Below are 22184 nucleotides of genomic sequence, written 5' to 3' on the forward strand. Positions count from 1 at the left end.
TTCTGCACATCTATGCCGTCATACAAAACACACACACACACACACAAATCGTCTGAGTCAAATGTCCCGGCGCACGGCTTCGCTTTGCCAAATAACATCTCTCGTCCATTTTTCCAACTCCCTCCTCGCCCCCCTGTTACTCGATGCCGACTTTCAGGCAGGAATTCCAGATTACAGGCCCCACTGTCATTTCGAGTGTTCAGTTTTAGTGTAATTAAATAAACCACGTGTTTTCTTTCCAGAATTCCAGCACCATAATGTAGCACCAGCACACTTCAGTGCACAGAGAACGGTCTATCAGGAGAGAAGGTATGGTAGTTTCTGAGGCACTGATGCAGCTCTGTGCTTCTTGCATGGCAACATACAAGGTATGTCGCTAGAAATGGCAGGTAAAGTTTCTTTACCTTCACAAGGAAACTGGTGTGAACTTGTGCAATCAGAGAGAAAAAAAACGCCTAACTTGAGACATTGTTTTACTTCATTCATTCATTCATCATCTATCCTAGCTGTCACTGGGAGGAACCCAGAGAACTCATAGGAACTCTTCGCAGACGTGGGAGAACATGAAGACTCCACACAGAAAGGTCGCTCTTGCTGTGGAACAGAAATGCTAACTCCTGCACCACTGTGCCGTCTTATCATTTTATTTATTGATTTTCAAATATCCCAAATAGAAGTTGAATTCCTTCAATGTGGCTGGTTTTCATGTATTCCCTCGATCGCGATGTGAAAATGAACACACGGACAAATCAAGCGAGAAGCCAGGCCAGAGGTGAACAGGGACTTCTGTCGGTCATGTTCCCAAGAGAGAACTTTGAATGAGCTGACAGGACATTACGTGGAGAAAAAAACACCAAATCCTCTCCAGTCATCTTACATTTGCAAGAGGTGAGTTTGTTTTGTTTTTTTGCTTCCTGACACGGAGGAGACATTCCGAGTCTCTGGTGTCAGCAGGGCAACAGGAAACATAACTCCTGTCAGTGTCATAAAGCAAACACACACACACACACACACACACACACACACACTTCTGGACGAGCGCAAACGTCACAATCATGTGGAGGGATCGGGGCGGTGACCCGCCTTTTTGCTAAAATTCAGGTTTGCCATCTGCTCGGCCCTGCAGAGCCACTCCACTCTGAGATCACAGTATGGAAATGTGAAGGTGGAGCGCTGAAATCATGAGCTGTGTCAAGCTGAGGCATGTCGATTCGTGCACAGTACGGCTGCATGCATGTGTGTGTGTGTGTGTGTGAGTGACTGTGTTTCCAGCAGAGGCAGGAAGACTATCTGCAGCAGACAGCGAGGGCTTATGAAAAGTGCACTGTTGAGTGTGATATTTGCTTCACACGGAGTTCACAACATGCAGAGGAGCTTAAAAAGCCTGCTTTGAAACGAGGTGGGATGCAGCGGAGTCACACCGGCGCTGAGCACGGGATAAACAAAGTCATTCGATTTTCTCCGGTGTAATCTGATTACATTCAATTCATTATATTCCAATAACATCTAGATGTCTCTTGAGGTCGTCTTTGTTTATTACATGTAGTGCAAATAGCTAGAATGGGTATGAGTTGTATGCTTGAGAACGCCGCAAACACACCTAATATTTGGTTCACATAAACCCTTCCATGGGACTTTATGGATTAGTTGATTTATCTAAAGAGAATGTTCACTCAAAAATCCCAAAATGTTGATGTCTGCCTGTTTGGCAGGAGGTCTCTGGGCTCCCCAATGGAACCCTAAATGTCTAGGAACTCTTTTAGCGAGAAGAAGGTCCCAGTCATGAAAACATGCTGTTTGCTTGATTTATAGCTTCATGTGACACAAAACACATTTTCAGAGAGTAACACCCCCACTCTCCAAAGAAAAAAGCCTGCTCAGAAATACAATAGAATGAGACGCCATCTGACTCATGACGGTCGAAGCGCCAAAAAACAAACACTCAACAACAGCGTTCCTTCCCAGAAACCACGGCCTGCTTGGTTTCTCGTGGTGTGGACGGGCCGTGCAGACAGCTGTGGGTGTAGTTTGGTTAAAAGAAAATAGTTCCCCCGTGAAACTGCCCACGATAAACACTCGAGATGGATAAATAGAAACCCAGATGGATAAATAGCACCAAGGGTGAATGAGGAAATGATTTTCTGTGCTTATTTCAGGCTTAACTGTCCCTTACAGACATTAATTTGGAGTCCGGGTGTCTCCTCTTAGTTAGTTTTTGGATGTCAAAGTGATCAGATGTGCACTTTTCTGACAGCTAACAACTGCCAAAGACAAACGAACAAATCAGAAGCACATCGTGAACACATGAATTCAAATGAGAAGAAGCAGACGGAGGTGACATGTAGTCCAAATAAACCCAGCACCAGGTAAGCCAAACATGAACAAATGACTTTGAATAAGTTTGAGTCTTCCAGGCATCTTCATGCCTCATCAGAGTTGGTTTAAGAAAATATAAATAACGGCGCTCAAACAAAAAATATCGGATGTGTATGGTTGTTTTTTTCCACACATACCACTCTGTCCATCTCCCCTCTGAAGGTAATAATACAAACGTGAACCGGACCTGAAACCAGCCAGAAGGAACCGAGAGGTGTTTCAGGAAGTGTTACCAGAACGTCTATTACCAGACGACAGAATATTCAATCCCAACTCCATAGTTGTGAATCAATGAATGACGGGATCAGCTTGGATAATAATAATTTAACCCCTTATTAATCCCTTGTAAGGAAATTTGTTCTATGCAATCAACCCATAGTGGATGAACCATAAGCGGTCGGCTGCCGTCCATCAGGTTCGCTGTCTTGCTCAACAACACTTCAACACACTAGAAGGAGCCGTGAATCTGATACAGAATCTTCAGTTCCAAAGACAATCGTTTTACCTCGTGCGCCACAACACCCCTCATACCGTTCAGATGCTGATTTGTGGTTGGACCTGCCAGGACGGCTGATGCCAAGCCCCTCCATTTTGGAATAACAACAGACAGAAGATGCCGATCTTGTGTTGACTTTCAAGGTTGGTCGTGAGCAAACTGAAATACAATGTGGTCCAAAAGTTCAGGCTCACATTACATCACAATTTGACCTTTGAACGCGTGTGTTATCCCACGTTTGACCTTCACTTTATTTACATTTGCGACTTGAAGAAATAATGTATCTGAGATCGACGTGTAATGAAAATGCTGTTATGGAGACTGTTATTTTGATTTGTTTCGACCAAATATTGGCGATGCCGCCAAAGTCGGGTATCAGCTGGGTTCTACTTTTCAGCCTGGTGTCTTGTCCAAATAACTGCGGTGAACCTGAGCGAGGAGGGGAGCGTGAGCGCCGTCGGCCTCTCCGAAGGGACCAGAGTCCCAGCGTTTCTGTGTGGGCTATAATTGGCTCAAATCCGAGGAGCCGTGCCTGGCCATGCCAAATCATCGAGGACTGGGAAGAAAACAAAATTACAGGGAGTCCTGGGGGAGCGCAGCTGTGATGGACACACCCTCAGGAGCTGATACTCTCCTACGAACACTCTTCTCATCACTGACGCTCGCAAAATGTGCCGCGTCTGTTTCCCAGTGCTTCGCTGTTGCCGTGCAAAACCATCTGTGATCATACTTTCCTTCTTCCCTTCTTTCCTTCTGGTTGCTAAGTTTCAGAATGACAACAATCCCCTGTAATCTTGCAGTGAGTAAACCTGAAACGTGTGATCTCGCAGCCTGCGCGGACAGCGGACCGGCAGATTTGACTTGGAAGCGGGAGACAGATGTGCCGCTGTATTTAAGCCAGATGAGATCCCAGCAGCCACTGTTCCCATGGATAAGTTTGCGGAGGAAAAAAAAATCAATACCCCCCCAACCTTTATTGACCAACTTAACAATGGCTTTACATTCCTGCCTCCAACTGCAGCAGCCCTGCACACCCTCCTGACTGCTTCTACCAGATATCCACTGGAGACCCACTCACTATCATTCATTATAACGTCTTCAAGTGTGATTGAAAGCTGCTCCGGGGACAGCAGGGAGTTACACTCACTGTGACACCAGCCATGTTACATTCACTACCTTACAGAGAGTAGTACATACACTGTGCTACAGTCACTATTATACTCACAGTGTTACACCCACTGTGTAACACTGTATTTAACATTCATTATTACAGACTGAGTTACGCTCACTGTTACAGTGACCATGTTATACTGACTGCTACACTCTTTCACACTCACTGTAAATCTGTTGCACCCACTGTACCTCACTCACCGTAACACTCACTGCGTTCCACTCGTAACGCTCACTCTGTTATGCTCACTGTCTGTATTACACTGACTGTGTTGTGCTCACTAATACACTCACTGTCACACTTACACATCCACTGTTACACTGACTGTTACACTCACTCAGTGTTACACTGATACACCCTCTACGTTGCACTCAATGTTACGCCATCTATATTAAAATTACATATTATTTGTAACACCATCTATGTTAAATTGTTACACCCTATATATTACACCCTCTGTGTTACACTCACTGTTACTAACTAACTGCTACACCCTTACTGTTACCCTCATTGAGAATGAGAATGAGAGAATGAGAACAACTTTATTTATCCCGATGGAAATTGTTGTCCCAGAGTTTCAAGCAAAAACATAACAGTAATAGATAATAGTAGGAAGGAGGAAGAATAAGAATACAATGAAATATAAATTGTTACACCATCTATGTTAACCTAACTGTTATACAATCCATATTAAAGTGTTACACCTGCACTGATCTCCCCCTATTACACTGTTACCCCTCCTGCAGTGTTGCGACCTCCCATAGGAAACACAATGTGCGCCCCTGCTCTTCCAAAGGTGCGTTCAATGACCTGCGGCGGTGCCGTAATATCCACAGCTGCTCCGGGGACTGGAAGGAGCGGCGCAAAGTTTCCCGGAGGCCCGTAGACGAGATAAAAGCTCCGGAACCCGTGATTTGAGGCCGAGCGGGGCTCCTTATCAGCCCCGGGGACGGAGAGCGGTCGGGCGGACACACCCTCCGTGTAAACACACGGTTACACGCAGTGTGTGTGTGTGTGTGTGTGTGTGTGTGTGTGTGTGTGTGTGTGTGTCCTCGGAAGTACAGCGCACAGGAAAGTAAAGCGGGTGGGAGCCCGGGCGGGCGGAGGAGCTTCCCGTGACTCCCTCTCTCTTTATCCGCCTTTCCCGTCCCCATTCCCGGACAGCGCCGACAAAGGGCGGCCGGAGAGCGGAGGGGAACCGGGGGTCGCCGGGGGGGGGGGGGGGGGGGGGGGCTAGCTTACCTGGACATAGTTGTTCTCACAGTAGTCCGCCACCCTGGTGAGGTTCTGGTAGCTCTCCACCAGCGCCCTCTTGCCGGCCGGGATTTCTTCCTCTAGCAACATTTGTAGCTCTGCCATCTTACATCCCTCCGCGGACACTCGCGTCTCGCTTCCCTCCGACTTCCCGGTGAGTGAGGCGGCCGCCCGGATCAGCCTCCCCTCCAACCCACCCTCGACTGCTATTGTGGGATTCCCTGCCCTCCCGCGCCGAGATCGTCTATGTGGGTGTAGGCGATCACTCCCTCTCGAAAAGCGAAGACCAATTACTCAAGATTCAAAGTGTTTATTGTCAGATTCCCTTTATAATGGAATTCTTATTTTGCTGTCTGTGAAGCCAGATAGATAACAAAGAAAAACAAAATAATAATCCATTACCGTATTATTATTATTATTATTATTATTATTATTATTATTATTATTATAAGAATAAGAAAAACTTTATTTATCCTGAAGGAAATTGTTGTGCCTGAGTTTCAAGTAAAACATAACGATAATAGATAATCGTAGGAAGGATGGAGAATAAGAAATAAAAATAAAATGTAAAGTGTCAAAGTTAGGGCTATAAAGTATTTAAAGGTCTTAAAAACTACAAAGATTTGCATATTCCCTTCGGCTGAAGGGCGGAATTATCATTATCATCATTATTATTACTATTATTATTATTATTATTATCACTAGTATCATTATCATTATCATTATCATTATTATTATTATTATTACTATTATTATTATTGATGTTATTATTATCATTATTATCATTATTATCATTATTATCATTATTATCATTATTATCATTATTATCATTGTTGTCATTGTTATCATTGTTATCATTATTATGTTATTATCATTATTATTATTACTATTTATGCTATTATTATCATCATTATTATTATTATTATTATTATCATTATTATTATTGTAGCCAGTCAGGAATTTTAGGGTTTATGTTGTTGCTTGTTTTCTGTTTGATTTTGGGTGAAACTGGGAATTTTGTGGGTGTGGTTTGGGGTGCAAGGAATTCTGGGGTTTGTTACCTTGAATTGAACGGGAACAGTTAGTTGTATTGCAGGTTTGTGTGGCGTGGCTGTAGCTGTAGTCATGTTTTCCATGACAAAAACGCTACATTATTATTATTATTTGTACTATTATTGTTATGATTATGATTATTATATGACACGTCAAGTCAAGTTTTAGTTAAGTGTGCTTGTCTGACGATACTTTCCAGGTCTGGACCACTCTTTAAAATAATTTACAGAGACCGAACATTCCCCTCCACGAGCAATTACTTTGAGATGACGACAAAGAGGCGCCGCCTTTCACCGTGCGGAGACCTTGGCCAGCTCAATGTGGGCGGCCTTCTCTCTCGACCCGTCAGGGCAAGAAATGTGAGAGAGAGAAAAAAAGAAGAGTGTGATGGAGGCAGAGGGGTGTTAGGGTAGGGTTAGGGTTGGGGTTAGGGTTAAAAATGTTTCTGTATATATTTGTTGTTTGTCCAACCTGATTCCGGCACTCTGCCTTTGGCTGCAACAACTCTGGAATTTACCCCCTTTTGGATCAGCGGAGTTGCATCTTGTGATCTATTATATCTGATACCAGTAGTGCTGACAGTTACATGCTAATAACTGATATGATACAATTATTGCTTTACTACGGATAAAAGAAAAAAAAACACAACAGTGCTGCGGTGGATCAAGGCAATCAACCCCCCCCCCCACCACCCCCCCCCCGGGAACCTGCGACATGAGAGAGCCAAAAGTCAGCGCTATTCTATCCTGAAACACTTTCATTTTGATTGAATGAGTTGTGTAGTTTTTGATTTTATTTAGCTAGAATTTAGAAGCTCCTTGCAATTGGAAAAAAAAAACTGTCAGAGTATAGACCTGCCCTGTAACACTGTCCCCAACTGGGGCGAGGAGGTACCTTGATTGCCCAAGTCAACTGAGAAAACTCCATCAAATGACAGAAGTAACTGTTCCAAATAATGTTTCCACTGTCATGTCAAAGGGAGGCTTAAGTCCAAGATGGATTGCATTTCTGGCACGTTGACTTGACCCCTGAAAATTAGGTTGAGAAAGTCACGCATGGACAATGCTGTCAAACTTTGTGCGAGCTAAGAAATTGCAGGCTGAAATCTAATGGGCTTTTTTTTTTAAACGATTCAACCGAACCCGCATTATTTTCTAGACACTTAATTTTATTCCAAGTAAGGTCCAACCGAAACTTTTCAGCTCTGGCCTTTTTTAACAGCAGCTTTTGTGTTCTAAAAGAAAAGACAGAGTGACATCTCTTAGCTTCCTCTAATGTCTCATCTGCAGAACGGAAAAAGCTTTCTGGGATACGTAGTTTTTCCAGCAGCCAATGTTGAGTATATTATAAACTACTTTTTGAAAGCTACTACTCCCAAGATACATCACTATTATTATTACTATCATTGTTGTTGTTATTGTTGTTGTTGTTGCTGCTAGCGTTATTTTTATTGTTATTTCAGACAATGGCCTTTATCTCTAGGTACTGCCTCCTAAAAGTTATTTGATCACTACCGTTTTATTACCATTCATACGTAGAGGCATGTTAACCTGGAATGAGTTGATTCACAGCGAACAGGCCGCTTCAATAACAAAGGCTTGTGCCGGATACAGGAAGAACTACAAATCCCGGAAAACACCGCGAGATGAAAAATTTATCCTAGAATGCATTGCGACTTAAAATCCCTTTGAACGCTCTTGTTTTTATTTTGAAAGAAACTTGAGAATGTCAAAAAATGAATCATTTTATCATCGTAGTCTACATATTCAAATTGTGTGCAAAGGATAAAAAAATATTTATCATATTTGTGGGTTAAATTGTTTCGTTGGTATCAGTAAATATTTAGCTAAGCTGGCAAGCTAACGGTCCGTTTCACCAATCAGATATGTCGTTGTTTCCGCTAGAGATTGTGGGTAATGTAGTACTTTCGTGTCAAACGTTGAACATAGATTCTCAGAACAAGCAGCAAATTAATAAAGAAAGTTGTTTTTTTGTTCCATGGGCTACATTTTCGTGGTAGACCGGCAACAGGTGGTCATTTATTCAGGGTTGATACAGTAAATCGCCGTTGGGGAAAAAGTAACCGCATCATTACTTCCGCAAGCCGCGGGTGGGCGGTCACTATTGGGCAACCCTGTTTCATGGCGTCCGGTCGAGGGTCGGAGGAGGCAGGTCGCCTTCTTACGAACAGATAGACGGGCGGCTTTAACCGTAAGTGACACGCTCGTCATTTCCATCGACTGGTTTTAAGGGGGGTTAATGTCGCTTTTGACAAGTTAGGGGAATGACCGTGTCGTGTGCGCTTTCTCCGAGCTCCTCCTTCTCCTCCTCCTCCCCCCGGATTACTTCCATGACTGTTAGCTCGGTGAAAACAAGTTGAGCCTGTCTCCAGCTGGCAGCCCCGTCCCTGCAGATCCTCCGCACTCTTCCCGATTGCGAAGACTTGTTTTTTTTGTTCTCAGCGTCTTGTTGTTGTTTCCCCGCCCGTGTGTAGGCGTTGTTTTTTTCCGGAAGGAGCGCCATGGAGGGGCAGAGGGCGGTCGCGGAGGAAGAAGCTGGCCTGACCCAGCTCCGGTTCGACGCCGCCGTCAAAGTGATTCGGAGTTTGCCTCCGGACGGTGAGTCCCAGCCGCGCAGGCCCGTAGCAGCACGGCTTTCTTTGCAACGGCAAGGCTTAGTCTGCACTGGATCTTGTTTGATTTAACAAGCCTAATCTACTTTGCCTGCAACGTGCAGATCAGCAGACCCCTCTGCAGCTTGCACATCCACTGCTAGATGCCTGCCTTCAAGTAGTAGAACCTAGGCTTGCAGGTTTGTCCTGGGTGAAATCACGCAGGATTGCGTTAACTTCCGAATAAGTACCTGCTTCCACACTCAGCAGGCCTGGTCCCCAAGAGAGTTGGCAGGTGGTTTCCTGGAGATAGAAATAAAACTGGTGAAGGTGTCAGAAGACCTGAGACTGGAAATGAGCGTTTAATAATTCTCACTTCAAGACCTTTGTTTTTTATCTGTGACAATCATTCGCTTAAACATCTAACATTTCTACCTGTGCACCAGAACTAGATGTCATTGTTTACTTATTTGCTCTTATTGTTTTACCTGCACAAATATGTGTGTTTCCTAAGCAGGATCAAGGGCCGTTCAACTACCTTCATCTTGCCTCTTTTGTTTGTTTTTCATTTCTTTTTTTTGGTGAGTGACGCCCATCGTTTCCCCCTCCAGGTCCTTTCCAGCCCTCCAATGACATGATGCTAAAGTTCTACAGCTACTACAAACAGGCCACCGTTGGGTCATGCAACATCCCGCGGCCCGGCTTCTGGGACGCAGTTGGAAAAGCGAAATGGTAACAACGACATGAGGAAAATGTGATAGTCTGAAATATATTTTCCGCCCAGGTGTGCACATGGAAATGTAGATTTTGCCTTTCAACTTGATAGTAATGCTTTCAAATGAAGATATAATGGTGAATATTAGCTGTAAGAACATATGAGATGATAAAAAGTGGGCAATGGTGTAACCTGACATGGTTCTCCACACATGACCAGATGTTATCTTTCTTCATTTGGTCTGTTTTTTTTTTTTTATTGTACCCGCCGGCATCTCTGAGCTCGGGGTCTGTTTGCAAACGGTCTGGAGAACAAGGAGCGTTCAGAACGCTGGCGTTAGCAAACGCTAAACAGCAGTTTACAGTCATTTTCAGGTAAACTTGCAGCTGAAAGAGAACAAACTTTGGAGGATTGTGCAACTACTAGATGAGAGCTGATTATCCAGGCCGGAGCAGAGAGGGTTTGCGAGTCCAGCGAGCTCCGTATCCCAGTGCACTCTGTAACACCTTGCATAACACGTTGCTTTTTGCCCACTTTCTTCTGTCTGCGCCGCTGCCGTGGCTTGTGCTCGGTGATCTCTGGACTTGTTGTTACCGGTCAGGCTGTCCTCAGGCCGCTGTGGACAAAGCACCCCATGGCCGCAATCGTGACCTTTGACCTGCTGGACAGCAGCATGACCAATGATCCGGCTGTGATGCCGGACGGGAGTTTGCAAGGTTGTCAGGGCGTAGCAAGTTAGCGGTTTCTCTTAGCATTTGGCCCCACAGCTGCTTACAAGAGCATGCCGACCTGAAATAAACCATCCTGAAGCAGAAGAAGGGGTGTTTGATTCCAGTCCGATCGGCGTCACTGTTTATTCACATCACAAAACATATGAAATAACCTGCTTGCTCTGTGTTGTGATTATTCAGGGATTCCTGGAAGTCTCTGGGAAACATGACAAAGGAAGAAGCAATGGGTGCTTACGTTGATGAGATGAAGTTGGTGGGTTTCCTCCATTATGGAAGTCATAACATTGATGTCATATTGAAAACTAAAGTATCTTTGTGTTTGTGTGTGTGTGTATGCGTGTAGATCCTGGAGGGCATGCCCATCACGGACGAGGTGGAGGAGCTCCTTCGGGTCCTCGGGCCATTCTACGAGCTGGTGGAGGAGAAGAAGAAGATCACCCAGATCTCGGACCTGAGCACAGGTGAGCCGTGCCTCAGTGGGCGGAGCTTCCGCCGCCTCACCTTTTTGTGAACGTCCACTGACGGCTGAACCTAACGCTGGGAATATGTCGCCTTCTGTCACACACTCAGCACGTTTGACACAGTTTGCTAGACAACTGGAAGGCAAGTACTCGCTGTGTGGGTGCAGTGCTTTGTGGCGCTTTTTAGGCTGTCCGAGGCACTCGGTGATCTCCCTTGCTTGCAAAGTAGCCATGCAAAAATAATTCCCCCACTTCCAGACAAATCCACGTTTACATGTGAAATAGAAATAATGTCTCCCCGGCCTCTCAGCGCGGCTGTGTTCAGAAGACCCTGCGTGAGCCCTGAACGTCACGTCCTTCCAAAACAAAAGGTTGAATCGTTGTTTAATCTGGACAGAAAAGCCCGACCATCATGTGGAGTTGCGGCAGAGCATCTCTGCAGGGCACTGAGGATGACGCTGCTCCGCCATGTTTGTGTTGAAGCTGTATGGAGGAGTAAGGCATCACAGAAAATCGACACGTTTTTCTTCTGAACGCGGCCTCGTTCTCCTAAATCCACGTCCCTAATCCCCCGTGGAGCAGAAGTCGATGGAGGCTCAGAGGAGCCGAGGCCCAAATGCTTTAAAGCATGATGAAGAGTAAAACAGAGCGGGACCAAGGTTATAAGGATGTCCACCCAGTGTGAACATCTGACCAGCTGCTATGAGAGAACGTAGCATTCACTTCCCCTCCATGGTCTTTATATAAATCTGAGTCCTACGTGACGTTTCCCACCCTTTAGTCAAGTAGAACATCAGAATATTTTAGCTAAACCTTTGGGCTCCAGTGCTTCAGAGTTTGGATCTGGTCACTCGAGCAGCGTTAAAGACGTAGCCCTCAAAGGAGAACCCGAGTGTGTTTGAAATATCTCCCATCTGAAAGCGAGTCGGGCGTTGCTCCCCAGGGTTCGGCACCAAGCTGAACTCGGTGCAGTCCAAGAGCATCGCCAAGAGCATTGTTAGGACCATGGAGATGAACGGCACCCTGGAGCCGCCGTCCGCCTCGCTCAAACCTAAGGAGATCAGGGAACGGTTGGATGAGGAACCTTTGGAGGAGGAGGAGGAGGAGGAGGAAGAGGAAGAGGAGGAGGAGGAGGAGGAGGAAGAGAGGGAGGTCAAAAAAGGTAACTGAAATATTACAATGGGATGTGATGAAGGCTGAAAAACAGAAGAACAACTCTTTACTTGCTCTTCACTCAGAGAAGAAACAGACGTCTGAGCATCCCAAGAAGAAAGCTTCGTCCAGGAGACACCTGTCCAACGGCGCCGTCTCCAACGGCCTCTCACATCTGACCAATGGCACTTATTCCCAGGAGCCTCTGCTCAACGGCCACCACCCAGGTAGGAAAGGTCCACGCATCTTCTCCGTGCGTGAGTGTAGAAGACGGGTCCCGTCACGGCCTCCGGTTGCCATGACAGCGACGTCCATCCATGTGTGCACAGATCAGTTTCGTCCATCAGCTGTTGATAATGATATTTAAGCCAGCGCTGTCAGATGTGGAATAAGAGAACCTTCCCTGTTTTATTGTCAAACACGATGTCAATATGATTATAAAAGCTGAAACTTGAAACAGCAGATCAGCGCTACGGGAGTTAATTTCAAGTTCATTTTGACCTTTTTAAGACAAATCTGAACACGCCAGTGGCCGTGTGATGACTGTCTTAGCAGACGCTGGACGCTGACCTCAGATTCCCCCTCGCACACGGGCAACAAACCGACTTTTTGTTTTTTATTCTAACTTCATGTTCAACCGGATCAGCTAAGAACACACCTGCTGATGTCTGGGTGTATCTTACTCTTAGTTTGAGTTTTAGAGTCATTTTTTATTCTCTTTATTCATTTCTATTTCTCAAGTATTTCCAATTCTGATGAGACGAAGGGCGCAGATGTCAGAGCCGACCATCTGCCCATATCAATATTGATATATTATTAAATGATGGGTTCTGGTCAGAAATGATCTTCTCCAGTGGTGTGCTGCTTTTTAGATGGGTGTAAAGCAAAGGCCCCCACACACACACACACACACACGCTAGCGCAACTCTGAACCCCATGAGCAGGTAATCTGCTCTGCCTCATTCCAAGACTCCGGGAACTGAACACATTTCCGCGCAAGCCGTTTTCACCCTGTCATGGCTGCAGAAGTTATACTGTAACTTCCCGCCACAGATACCACCGTGGATACGTCGGGTCCCACTCACCTCGCCAGCGACTCGGACAGCGAAGTCTACTGTGACTCTGTGGATCAGTTCGGCCAGGAGGAGGTAAGGAGCCTCACGGGCGGAGGGACACATCTGTCTGTTGTGTGTCGATTCATTTTTGGATTTCGCCCAGCGCTCCGAGCTGAACGGCTCGCTGGACGGCCTGGACGAGGAGGGGGAGGACGGCCTCGGGGAAGAGTGTCCGCAGGCCGTCCGGTGCGGAGGGGAGGACGGAGACAGCAGCGGGGCCGCCTCACGGAGGCAGGCGATAAACGTGGAGAAGCCCGATGGAGCCCTGAGCAGAGGAGGTGGCAGAGGTACGTCCGAGATAGAGACCCGGAAGCAGCTGGAAGCTTATTTACCCTGTCTATTATACCTTTTTTCAGGCCCCTCGGCTCCGGGAGAGGGTTCCAGAGCGCCGGTGCCCCAGAAGAGTGGCGGGGACAGAGATAGAGATGGAGATGGGGATGGGGACGGGGGGCACTGGGGAGAGGAGGTCAGTCTGAACGAGCAGATCATCGTGGCGCTGAGCAGACTGCAGGACGATATGCAGAGCGTCCTGGAGAGGCTGCACACCTTGGAGGCCCTCACCGCCACCCAGGTACCGGCAGTCTACCCTCCTTTTGCAACCTGTCACCGGCTGTACACTTTATTTACAGTGGCTCCGGTGTTTTCTCGCTCCTCCAGGCAAAGTCAGCGGCTCTGTCTCCTGTTTATCCTTCATCTCCGGTGAAGAGGAGAAGTCAGGTGAGACAAATGTAAAGAATGCGAGCTGCGGTTTCACAGCAACGGCTGCCTTTATGGACTCTTCTTAACCCTCCAGAAACCCTCTTGGTGGCCTTTCGACATTTCACCCGCTGGCTTGGCCTTCGCCGTCATATGGCCGTTCGTGGCGAAGTGGCTCATCCATGTGTACATGCAGAGGAGAAGAAGGTGTGACTCACACACACACACACCTGAACTCGATGTGCAGAGTATCCGTATTTTAAAATGTACCCTGTTTTTTTGGTTTCTACAGACGGATCAACTGAGACCGCTCCCACTGTCCTGGACGGGGGTCGCTGGCGGCCAGACCTCCCCACTGCTTAGACCCAGTAATTTGCTTTTGCACTATGAAAAAGGCTCCTTCGAGTAATAAGTGAGACGTATCGAGTGTGTAGTACCGTGGATGGGAGAATCGAAAAGAATTTTAACAAAAAAAAAAGAAACTTTTTTGACGACGGCGCCGTTGATCTGGAAACTTTTTTGCACCCCCGAGAAAGGGTTTTAACGTCGAGGGGAAAAATGATGAAAAAGAAAAACGCGTCTTTTCCCTAATTTCCGTGATTTATAGGACCGGGCCGCACACAAAGATGTGGTTTTGGACTCGATGCGATGTTAACTCCTCTCTAGTTGCCCAGTCGATGCTGCTAAGCTATAATGCTGTAATAGCTGTAGTTTAGAAGGGAGAATTGAATGTAACATTACATTGTCTGTGTGTGTATGTGATTCTTTAATTCTGAGAATAAGTTAATATTTATTGCTTCATGCAAGAATTATATTTAGGCACCTCTAGCCAAAGTGGTAGCTCCATACATGAGATTTATATTTAAAGTATCTGCTAAGTCTTGTGTGTCAGATTTTTAACGTCCTGCGGCCCAGGCGTCTCCTCCGTTCTCCGCTTCAGAAATAGAAAAGTGCCTCAAAAAAAAAAAAAAAAAAGGTACACTCGTGGCATCGTGTTTTGTTTTTCACCCTCTGTACCTGTTCAGGACCAAACCGCAATTAGAATCCTACCCCGACGGTTTCTGCTCAGATATCACCACGGCCACGTGGTGCCTGTTCTGTTTATGTATAATCGTGTTTTTACCTTGTCCGATCCCGAGGTGTTGCGCCAAAAGATCGAAGCAAGGCCTCCACACGTTGTATACTTTGACTGTACAGCACAGACGATTAATGCAATATTTTAATTGCATTGCGGTGTATTAATAAGAGATAATCATATTTGCGAAGGTTTGCATCAGTGACAGCAGGAACCTTTCCAGAGCCATTATGTTTTAATGAAAATTTAAAGAGAATAGTTTACCTTTCTACTGAATTGTACAAAGGCTGTCTCACTCCCTCTGCCTGTGGATAGAGCGGCGTTCTGCTTGTCATAATCCAAGCCTCAAATAAAACTTTCACAAATCACACTGAGCTGCACCTGTTTTACACACACACACACACACTTTAGATGAAGGTGATTACGAACACAAAGAAAGGGCAAGTTTTCTACGCAGCCACAACATTTTATTTGCATTTTCCTTCTTTTTAAACATTTCACACTGAGAAGCTTGGTGAAATCTAAAGACAAAGTCGTCGTGGAGACGGGAGATGTGGTAAAACCAAAGGGGATGAACAAACACGTCGAAGAACTAAAATGACATATTAAGCTATATATTAAATACCTGTTAATATATTATATGTATTTTTTTACACTGCCTCCCTCGTAGTGTCTGATCCATTGGAGATGCAATTCATAGAGCAGCATTGAAACAATGACTGGCATTTACAGTAAACAGGAAGTGTGACGTACGGTTGTCTTGGACATCCCATAACAACCGCCTATTAGAGGGGAAGCAGTAATCCTCTGATAAAAGATGTGAAGTGCAGCAATCCGTAAAAGACGTTGGTGACCATCTATTAAACAGCGCAAGAGTGCATTTGACTGCAGATCGGTCATTTCAGCCGTTTCTTGTCAATTAGCAGTGACGGACCGGTTTCCTCAGCGGAGTCAGGCTACAGGCTGAAACCGGACACGGCGATGTGCTGAGCGTTGTTTCTCGCCTCAAAGTAGGAGGTGTCCGTCTCGTCCTCTGGCTGAGGGATGAACGGCATGGGCTGATTCTGCAAGTTGTCCCAGTCCAGGCCCTCCAGCAGCGGCTGCACCTTCAGCTCTGGTGAGGGTTCAGGTGGAGGGATTAACACAATCATTTCCAACAAGGTACACTCAGCCTGCATGAGGAGGTTTGCACTTTATTAATGATTCCATTGCAGAACCACAGGTGTTTCCATGATGAAAAAAAAAATCAATTTGGTGAATTCTTTTGTAACCCATTTGTTTTTTGTTATTTTTTTTAAATTTGGTTTAAATGTTTCAGTCGTTTTTTACACCGTTTTTTACAGTCGGGCTGGAGCCTATCCCAGCTGTGATTGGACGAGAGGCCGGGTTCACCCTGATATCCGTCAGATCACGCTGCTCTATGGATTGCATCTCCATAGCGACATACAGCCTGTCGTCTGCCTCTATCTAGCCCTCTTCCTGTCTTTCCCTCCGTCTAAAAACCTCTCTGGTCTTCCTCTAGACCTCCTCCCACCTCAGCATCCTTCTCCCAAGATCTTCACCAGCCCTCCTCTGTCCATGTCCGAACCATCTCACTCTGACCGTCATCTCCAGAACATCAAACTGAACTACCTCTATCTTCTTCTTCTCCTTTCGGCTTTTCCCATGAGGGGTCGCCACAGCGAGTCAACTTTCTCCATCTAACCCTATTCTCTGTATCCTCCTCTCTCACACTAACTACCTTCATATCCTCTCTCACTACGTCCATAAACCTTCTCTTTGGTCTTCCTCGAGACCTCTTGCCTGGCAGCTCCAATTCCAGCATCCGTCTACCAATATATTCTCTATCCCTCCTCTGTACATGACCGAACCATCTCAGTCTGGCTTCTCTGACCTTCTCTCCAAAACATCTAACATGTGCTGTTCCTCTGATAAGACTCATTCCTGATCCTATCCATCCTGGTCACTCCCAAAGAGAACCTCAACATCTTCATCTCTGCAACCTCTCGTTCTGCCTGCTGTCTTTTGGTCATTGTAACAGTTTCTAGTCCATACATCATCGCTGGTCTCACCACTGTCTTGAACTGAACTTGTACACTTCTATATCATGTATTATTAAGAATAAATCCTCACCCTTGAATCCAGCCCGTTTGGTTTTGTCCATTGTCAGGAGGATCTCAATGGTGCTCCTGGAATTCTCGGACAGTTCCTCTTCCCCCTCAGGCCACGGGATGTCTGCCGTGTCGGCGGCGAGGAGACGGAACAAGCGGTTCTGTTTTGTAACCCGACGTTAGCTGGTACTTCATTTCAGACCGCGGCGGAGAGCGGCACCCACCTCGGTTGAGAATGTTCTGGAAGACCAGCTGGGGCGTCTCGTCGTTGAAAGGCGGGACACCTGTAAGGAACTCGAAGAGACAAACGCCCAGCGCCCACCAGTCCACCATGCAGTCTGGACGAGGAGGCAGAGGACAGTTAGAGGCCAGGACAGCAGGACAGCCTCCGCCGTCGCCACCAGAGATTCCTGTAAGTGTGCACTACTTGTTCTGCGGCGGCAAAGCAGGGGCCGCGTCCGTGCACGGGACGGAGCCTTTAGGGCTTTGTACGCCACAGAGGGACCTCAGTGAGCAGTGATTAGCATCTAGGGAGCATTAATTACTGATGGGTAAGAAATTCAAGTTTAGAAATCATTATTTTTGAGTGTAAATCACATTTTTCATGAAAAGGGGGGGCTTCTAGGATAACTTTACAAGAAAACCTCTCTTGGATCGATAAGATCTGAATGCAGATGTCATCTCGACACCAGTGTGAGTCCCTGCAGGAGGGAACAAAAGTGCTGGGACCTCCTTATGGTTAATTAGGGGTGTAAATAATTTAAATGGAAAAAAAAATAAAAAAATCAGCTGTTCATGGATGGAAACATGGCACTTTACAGCCGGCAGAAGACGTTGCCTCTGGTCTGCTGACACGGCAGTGTCAACGTCCAGGTTGGTGGCGGCTGCCAGTTGTAAAATGGACAAAAAAAACAAAACAATGCCCTTTACATATTTGTCTAAGAGAATCCCTTTTTCCTTCCAGCCCAGAAACCAACTTTTTTAAATATACAGCGTTATCCACACACACACTGCCACCCCCCACCCCCCCGCGGATGATCAAACCCACAGTTTAGTCACCAAGAATTTAGGAGGGCAAACACACACAGCGGGGTTGGGGAGTGTAGGGGGGTCGGCTAATTTCTCTGAGCAAATTAGCAGGCTGTGTGAGGAACATGCAAGCTTTTTTTTTTTTTTTTTTTTGCAAGCATGGCATCACAGAACTTACCGCAATGAGAACTCCCTGAAACTTAAAGAAAAGTCCGTCACAAAAGCCCCCCTCTCAGGAGAAACACAGACAAATGTTTCCAGAGTGACGATGAGCGGGCATCCTCTTACCGTGCGGTTTCCCGAGTAGGAGCTCCGGAGCCAAATAATCAGGTGTTCCTAGGATAGGGGCGCATTCGGCGGGAAGCCCCCCTCGCCGGGCAGTCTTGGGGGTCCTGAAGGGGGTGTGCGAGGTGGACATGGGCTGAGGGGTCTGACGGAAACAGGAGCAGAGAAGCAGAGGTTCAGAGATTTTATCTGATGGTGGTGACGTGTTATTTCCCCCTCCCCACGCAGAGTTTTGTCCTCTGTACAACTGTGTGATGTGAGAGGTGGAGGGATGCGTCTACCTGAAAATCAGAGCTGGATTTGCTGGTTCTTTTCTGCACCGGCGTCGCTGCGGTGGACACGGACTGACAGGAGGCCGACGCGGACACGTCCATGGCCTCCACGGAGCCAATGCTGAGCTGAGACACCCCCGACATGCTGGAGCGATCGATGGAGCTGCAGTAGCTGCGGAAGACCACGACGTTCTTCGGCTTGAGCAGCAACGGGGACTGCGTCGGATTGAGAAAGGAGGACGCTCCGCTCCGATCCAGAGTCAGAGGCAGCGGTTCCGCCAGTGTGGAGCGTTCGTTCTCCCCTGGCTCCTCTGAGGAGGCGGAATCCCTCCTCAGAGATGGCTGCCGGTTGGGAGACATTTCCTGGATCGAGCCATCGGACTCCAAACTCAAACTTCTGCAGATGTCGCTGCTCCCTGCGGCGGGAGACCCGAGGCTCGTACGGGACAAATATTTAGCTTTGGCGTTAAAGACCTCCTCTGCTGGCTCTTCCAGTTCACAGAGGAGGCTTTTAGCCACAGCGATGGGACCTGAAGGACCCCGGGCTCGACCCTGATCTACTCCCCCGAGGTCCCCTATTTGGATGGAGGAAAATGTCCCTGTGAGGCCGGTGCGAGACCTGGAGACCTCATCTGGAACCGCAAAACATCGTTTGTAGTGCGAGGTGTTCTTCTTAGCGTGACTCTCCAAATGCTCGGGACTTCCCTCTACATCGGAATAGGTTCTTTTCCCAGCCACGGGCGCCGCCGCCTCTTGCTCATCCCTCAGCGACAAGCACAAATGATCTGGGGCTGAGGTGGACTGAGTTCGAGGCCTCCTCTCGGACTGTTTGGACAGACTGAGTCCGGGGGCATTTGGGTTTGTGGGTGCACGGTCCTGCTCGGGGTCTCTGGACTCAGAGGGTTTTCTCTCAGGCTGTTCATGAGCGTGTTCATTTTCCTTCTGAAGAGAAGAGAACAGGGAAAGTTGTTGTGATAGCGAAGGACAACCTGAACTCTTGTTTTACAAAAACCTATATGTTGAACACTTGATGGAACGCTGAGTCAGACCTCGGGTTCTCCATTATTTTCTTTTAACAACTATCCTGCTCCAAAGCTTTTCAGATCAGCGACAAAGCAAAGCAGCGGCCATCAGTGATTTGATTGTGTCTATGCACTATCGCTTGGCTTCACGACGTGGGAATCGCCGTTGAACTTTCCGATAAGGTAGGAACATTTCTTTATACAGTGCGCACAGCTGAGGGCTTTGACACAAAGGTTAAACCGAGAGTCCATAAAGGTTTCCTGATAGCTATGATGATATTGATGCGTAATAGTTACATCTGAACTAAAAATCAAATGTGTACTATGCCGAAATATGAATTTAATTTAATGTTAGCAGTTGAAGGTGTCCGATGACTGACCTCGTCACACTCCCAGAGAGGGCTGATTCCAATCTCGGTGTCGGTGGTGCTGCCCGCGCTCAATGTCTCGAACCTTCTCCTGATCTTAAGTAGCGTGGGAGTCAGGTTTTTCTCCAAGTCATGTGGACTAAAGTATCTGCTGTTTGGTCCTACAGTGAAAACAAATGTGACATTTAAAAAGTCTTTACTTAAATAAAGACAAATAAGGTAGACGAACACTCACCCATTTTCCAAGGGCACGGGGCCGGGGAGCACAGCTGATCCTTCTTCATTACCACGGGAGAGCCGAGAGAGTTGTTCCTGGGTTTGATTTTGCCACAGGACATGGGGCTGCACACTGTGGAGGCGCTGCAGTGACGTCTGCCTTCTACTGGTGTGTTCTGCAAACCCAGAAGGACAGGGGTTTATCCAACAGTTCTGAACAATAATCTTAACTTTTTTTAAAAAGTAACTCACAAATCCGATTGAGCTGATTAAGGACAGGACTTGACCCGGGGTGCGGAAGTAATCCTTCTGAGGTTTAGCCAGTGATGGGGTAGTGAGGATATCCATAAGACTCAGTTCTGATGGAGACCACAGGGATAAAGAAAAATGCTAAAAACCACCGGAGGTGCCTGTATCCTCATCCTAAAGCTAATGTGTTACCTCTGTCAAGCTTGACCTTGGACAGGCCGAAGTCTGTTAGTTTGATGTGTCCTTCGTTTGATATGAGCATATTGTCTGGCTTCAGGTCCCTTAAAAGAGAAAAGTCAGGTAAATCATAAAGGTTCATGCGCTGTGTTGAATAGAAAAAAAAACTCACCAGGAATTATCTTTAAACATAAAATCATAAAGTATCATGAACATGATAGTTTCTGTGATATGACATGGTTATGATTCAAATATACTGACTTTCAAATGAATGATACAGAGGGGTATTTGGTTGAAATAGCTATATTACAAATTAAAGTTATTTTCTCAAGGTTGTTTGCATCAAAGTATTTCATTCCAAGTCTGAGAGGCTGCACTGAGACGGTTAGAACATGGACGGATGGTGAAGATCTGGGTAAAAGGATGCTGAGGTTGGAGTTGCCAGACAGGACGACTTAAGGAAGACCAGAGAGACGGTTTATGGATGGAGGGAAAGAGGACAGGAAGGTAGTTGGTGTGAGAGGAGAGGGTTAGATGGAGGATGGTGGATACCCCTGAAGGGGGAAAACTAAAGGTGGCACATTTCACGCAGTTCCATCTCCAACAAAAGTACCTATGGATGATCCCATGACGGTGCAGGTAATCCAAAGCCAGTGCCACCTCTGAGATGTATTTGACTGACATGTCCTGGTCGAAATATCCATAAATGTGTAGTAGAGACTTCACATCTCCTCCGATGAGGTACTCCATCACCTGGAAGCAACAGAGCACAGCTGGGTGAGGAAGCTGCTGCAGATGTGCTCGGAATGGTTTCTGTGTCTCAGTGTTACCAGATAGATCTTGGTGGCGGACTGGAGGGAGTAAAACAAGTGGACTACGAACGGACTTTTGCTCAAAGCCAGCGCGTCTCTCTCTGCTTTCATTTGCCCCGACAGGTTTTTATCACCCATGTCCGCCTTATTCATGACCTGGACAGAAAAATAAACAGACGATAAGCTCGCAACCTCCCCGGTTGTAAGGCTTCGCTGGGACTTACCTTGATAGCATACAATCTGGCGTTGCATTTCTTCCGTGCGAGGTAAACTTTGCCAAAAGCACCACGGCTGATGGGCTTCAAAACCACGAAATCCTCAATGGAAGGCGCTTTTGGGGCGTCCGAGGATTTGTTGATTTTACAAGATTTGATCTTTACTTCAGCGTCCATTTTATAAACCGCTTCGGAAAGAAAGCTAACAGCCAGCTAGCTTCAAGTAAACACAAGCATTGTGAAACGAACTGACTGGAGTTTGTTTTGAAATTTTGAATTGCACTCTCTTTTCCCGGGGTCCTGTGACAGATTTTAGCTGTCCAAGATATTGCCGTTCCAGAAAGAATACCAAGGCCATTCAAACCGCGATAAAGAGGTTGTAGTCGATGCTACTTTTTAACTTTTTTGATATTCTTTGAAATGTACGAAAATTTGTGAAGCTACTGTTATAATTATGTGATTTTTATTCAGGCACAGCAGGAGCCACTCATGGCCAGTCCATAGCTGAAATCACTCAAAAGC

At 46.5% G+C, this 22184-nt stretch overlaps 3 protein-coding genes across 18 annotated transcripts in view; 1 reads left to right on the top strand and 2 right to left on the bottom strand.

Annotated features, from left to right (window-relative positions):
* Nucleotides 1–5503, bottom strand: part of abi1a (abl-interactor 1a) — a 39697-nt gene extending 34194 nt beyond the window's left edge. For 14 of the 15 annotated variants that reach the window (XM_086150864.1, XM_086150854.1, XM_086150863.1 and 11 more), the window contains exon 1: nt 5286–5496. In XM_086150864.1, the coding sequence (XP_086006990.1) occupies nt 5286–5402 (117 nt within the window). In that variant the 5' untranslated portion in view covers nt 5403–5496. Of the gene's footprint in view, nt 1–5285 lie in introns of all 15 variants that reach the window. The other variant, XM_086150861.1, reaches the window with a different exon arrangement.
* A 2954-nt stretch (nt 5504–8457) lies between these two features.
* acbd5a (acyl-CoA binding domain containing 5a) lies at nt 8458–14313 on the top strand. Of its 2 annotated transcripts, XM_086150868.1 has the most exons (14): nt 8485–8561; nt 8845–8968; nt 9573–9693; nt 10588–10660; nt 10751–10868; nt 10978–11010; nt 11812–12030; nt 12107–12247; nt 13074–13168; nt 13239–13422; nt 13492–13706; nt 13793–13852; nt 13929–14038; nt 14124–14313. In XM_086150868.1, exons 2-14 carry the CDS (start codon nt 8872–8874, stop codon nt 14134–14136), a joined length of 1479 nt encoding a protein of 492 aa, XP_086006994.1. In that variant the 5' UTR covers nt 8485–8561; nt 8845–8871; the 3' UTR covers nt 14137–14313. The 2 variants fall into 2 exon arrangements, with proteins under 2 accessions (XP_086006995.1, XP_086006994.1); XM_086150869.1 differs by lacking the exon at nt 10978–11010 and having other exon boundaries at nt 8458–8561.
* Nucleotides 14314–15390: 1077 nt separating this feature from the next.
* Nucleotides 15391–21905, bottom strand: mastl (microtubule associated serine/threonine kinase-like). The gene is made up of 12 exons (XM_086150850.1): nt 21672–21905; nt 21466–21603; nt 21249–21388; nt 20651–20739; nt 20462–20568; nt 20229–20385; nt 20006–20154; nt 18613–19545; nt 18335–18476; nt 17242–17355; nt 17040–17141; nt 15391–16020 (listed from the first exon to the last, which is right to left on the bottom strand). The coding sequence occupies exons 1-12, from the start codon at nt 21837–21839 to the stop codon at nt 15863–15865; spliced, it is 2397 nt and encodes a 798-aa protein (XP_086006976.1). The 5' UTR covers nt 21840–21905; the 3' UTR covers nt 15391–15862.
* Nucleotides 21906–22184: the final 279 nt, after the last annotated feature.

This window comes from Fistularia commersonii, chromosome 8, assembly GCF_037954325.1.
Source record: "Fistularia commersonii isolate RoL2024-O1a breed Wild chromosome 8, RoL_Fcom_v1.0, whole genome shotgun sequence".
NCBI classification, from domain to species: Eukaryota; Metazoa; Chordata; class Actinopteri; order Syngnathiformes; family Fistulariidae; genus Fistularia; species Fistularia commersonii.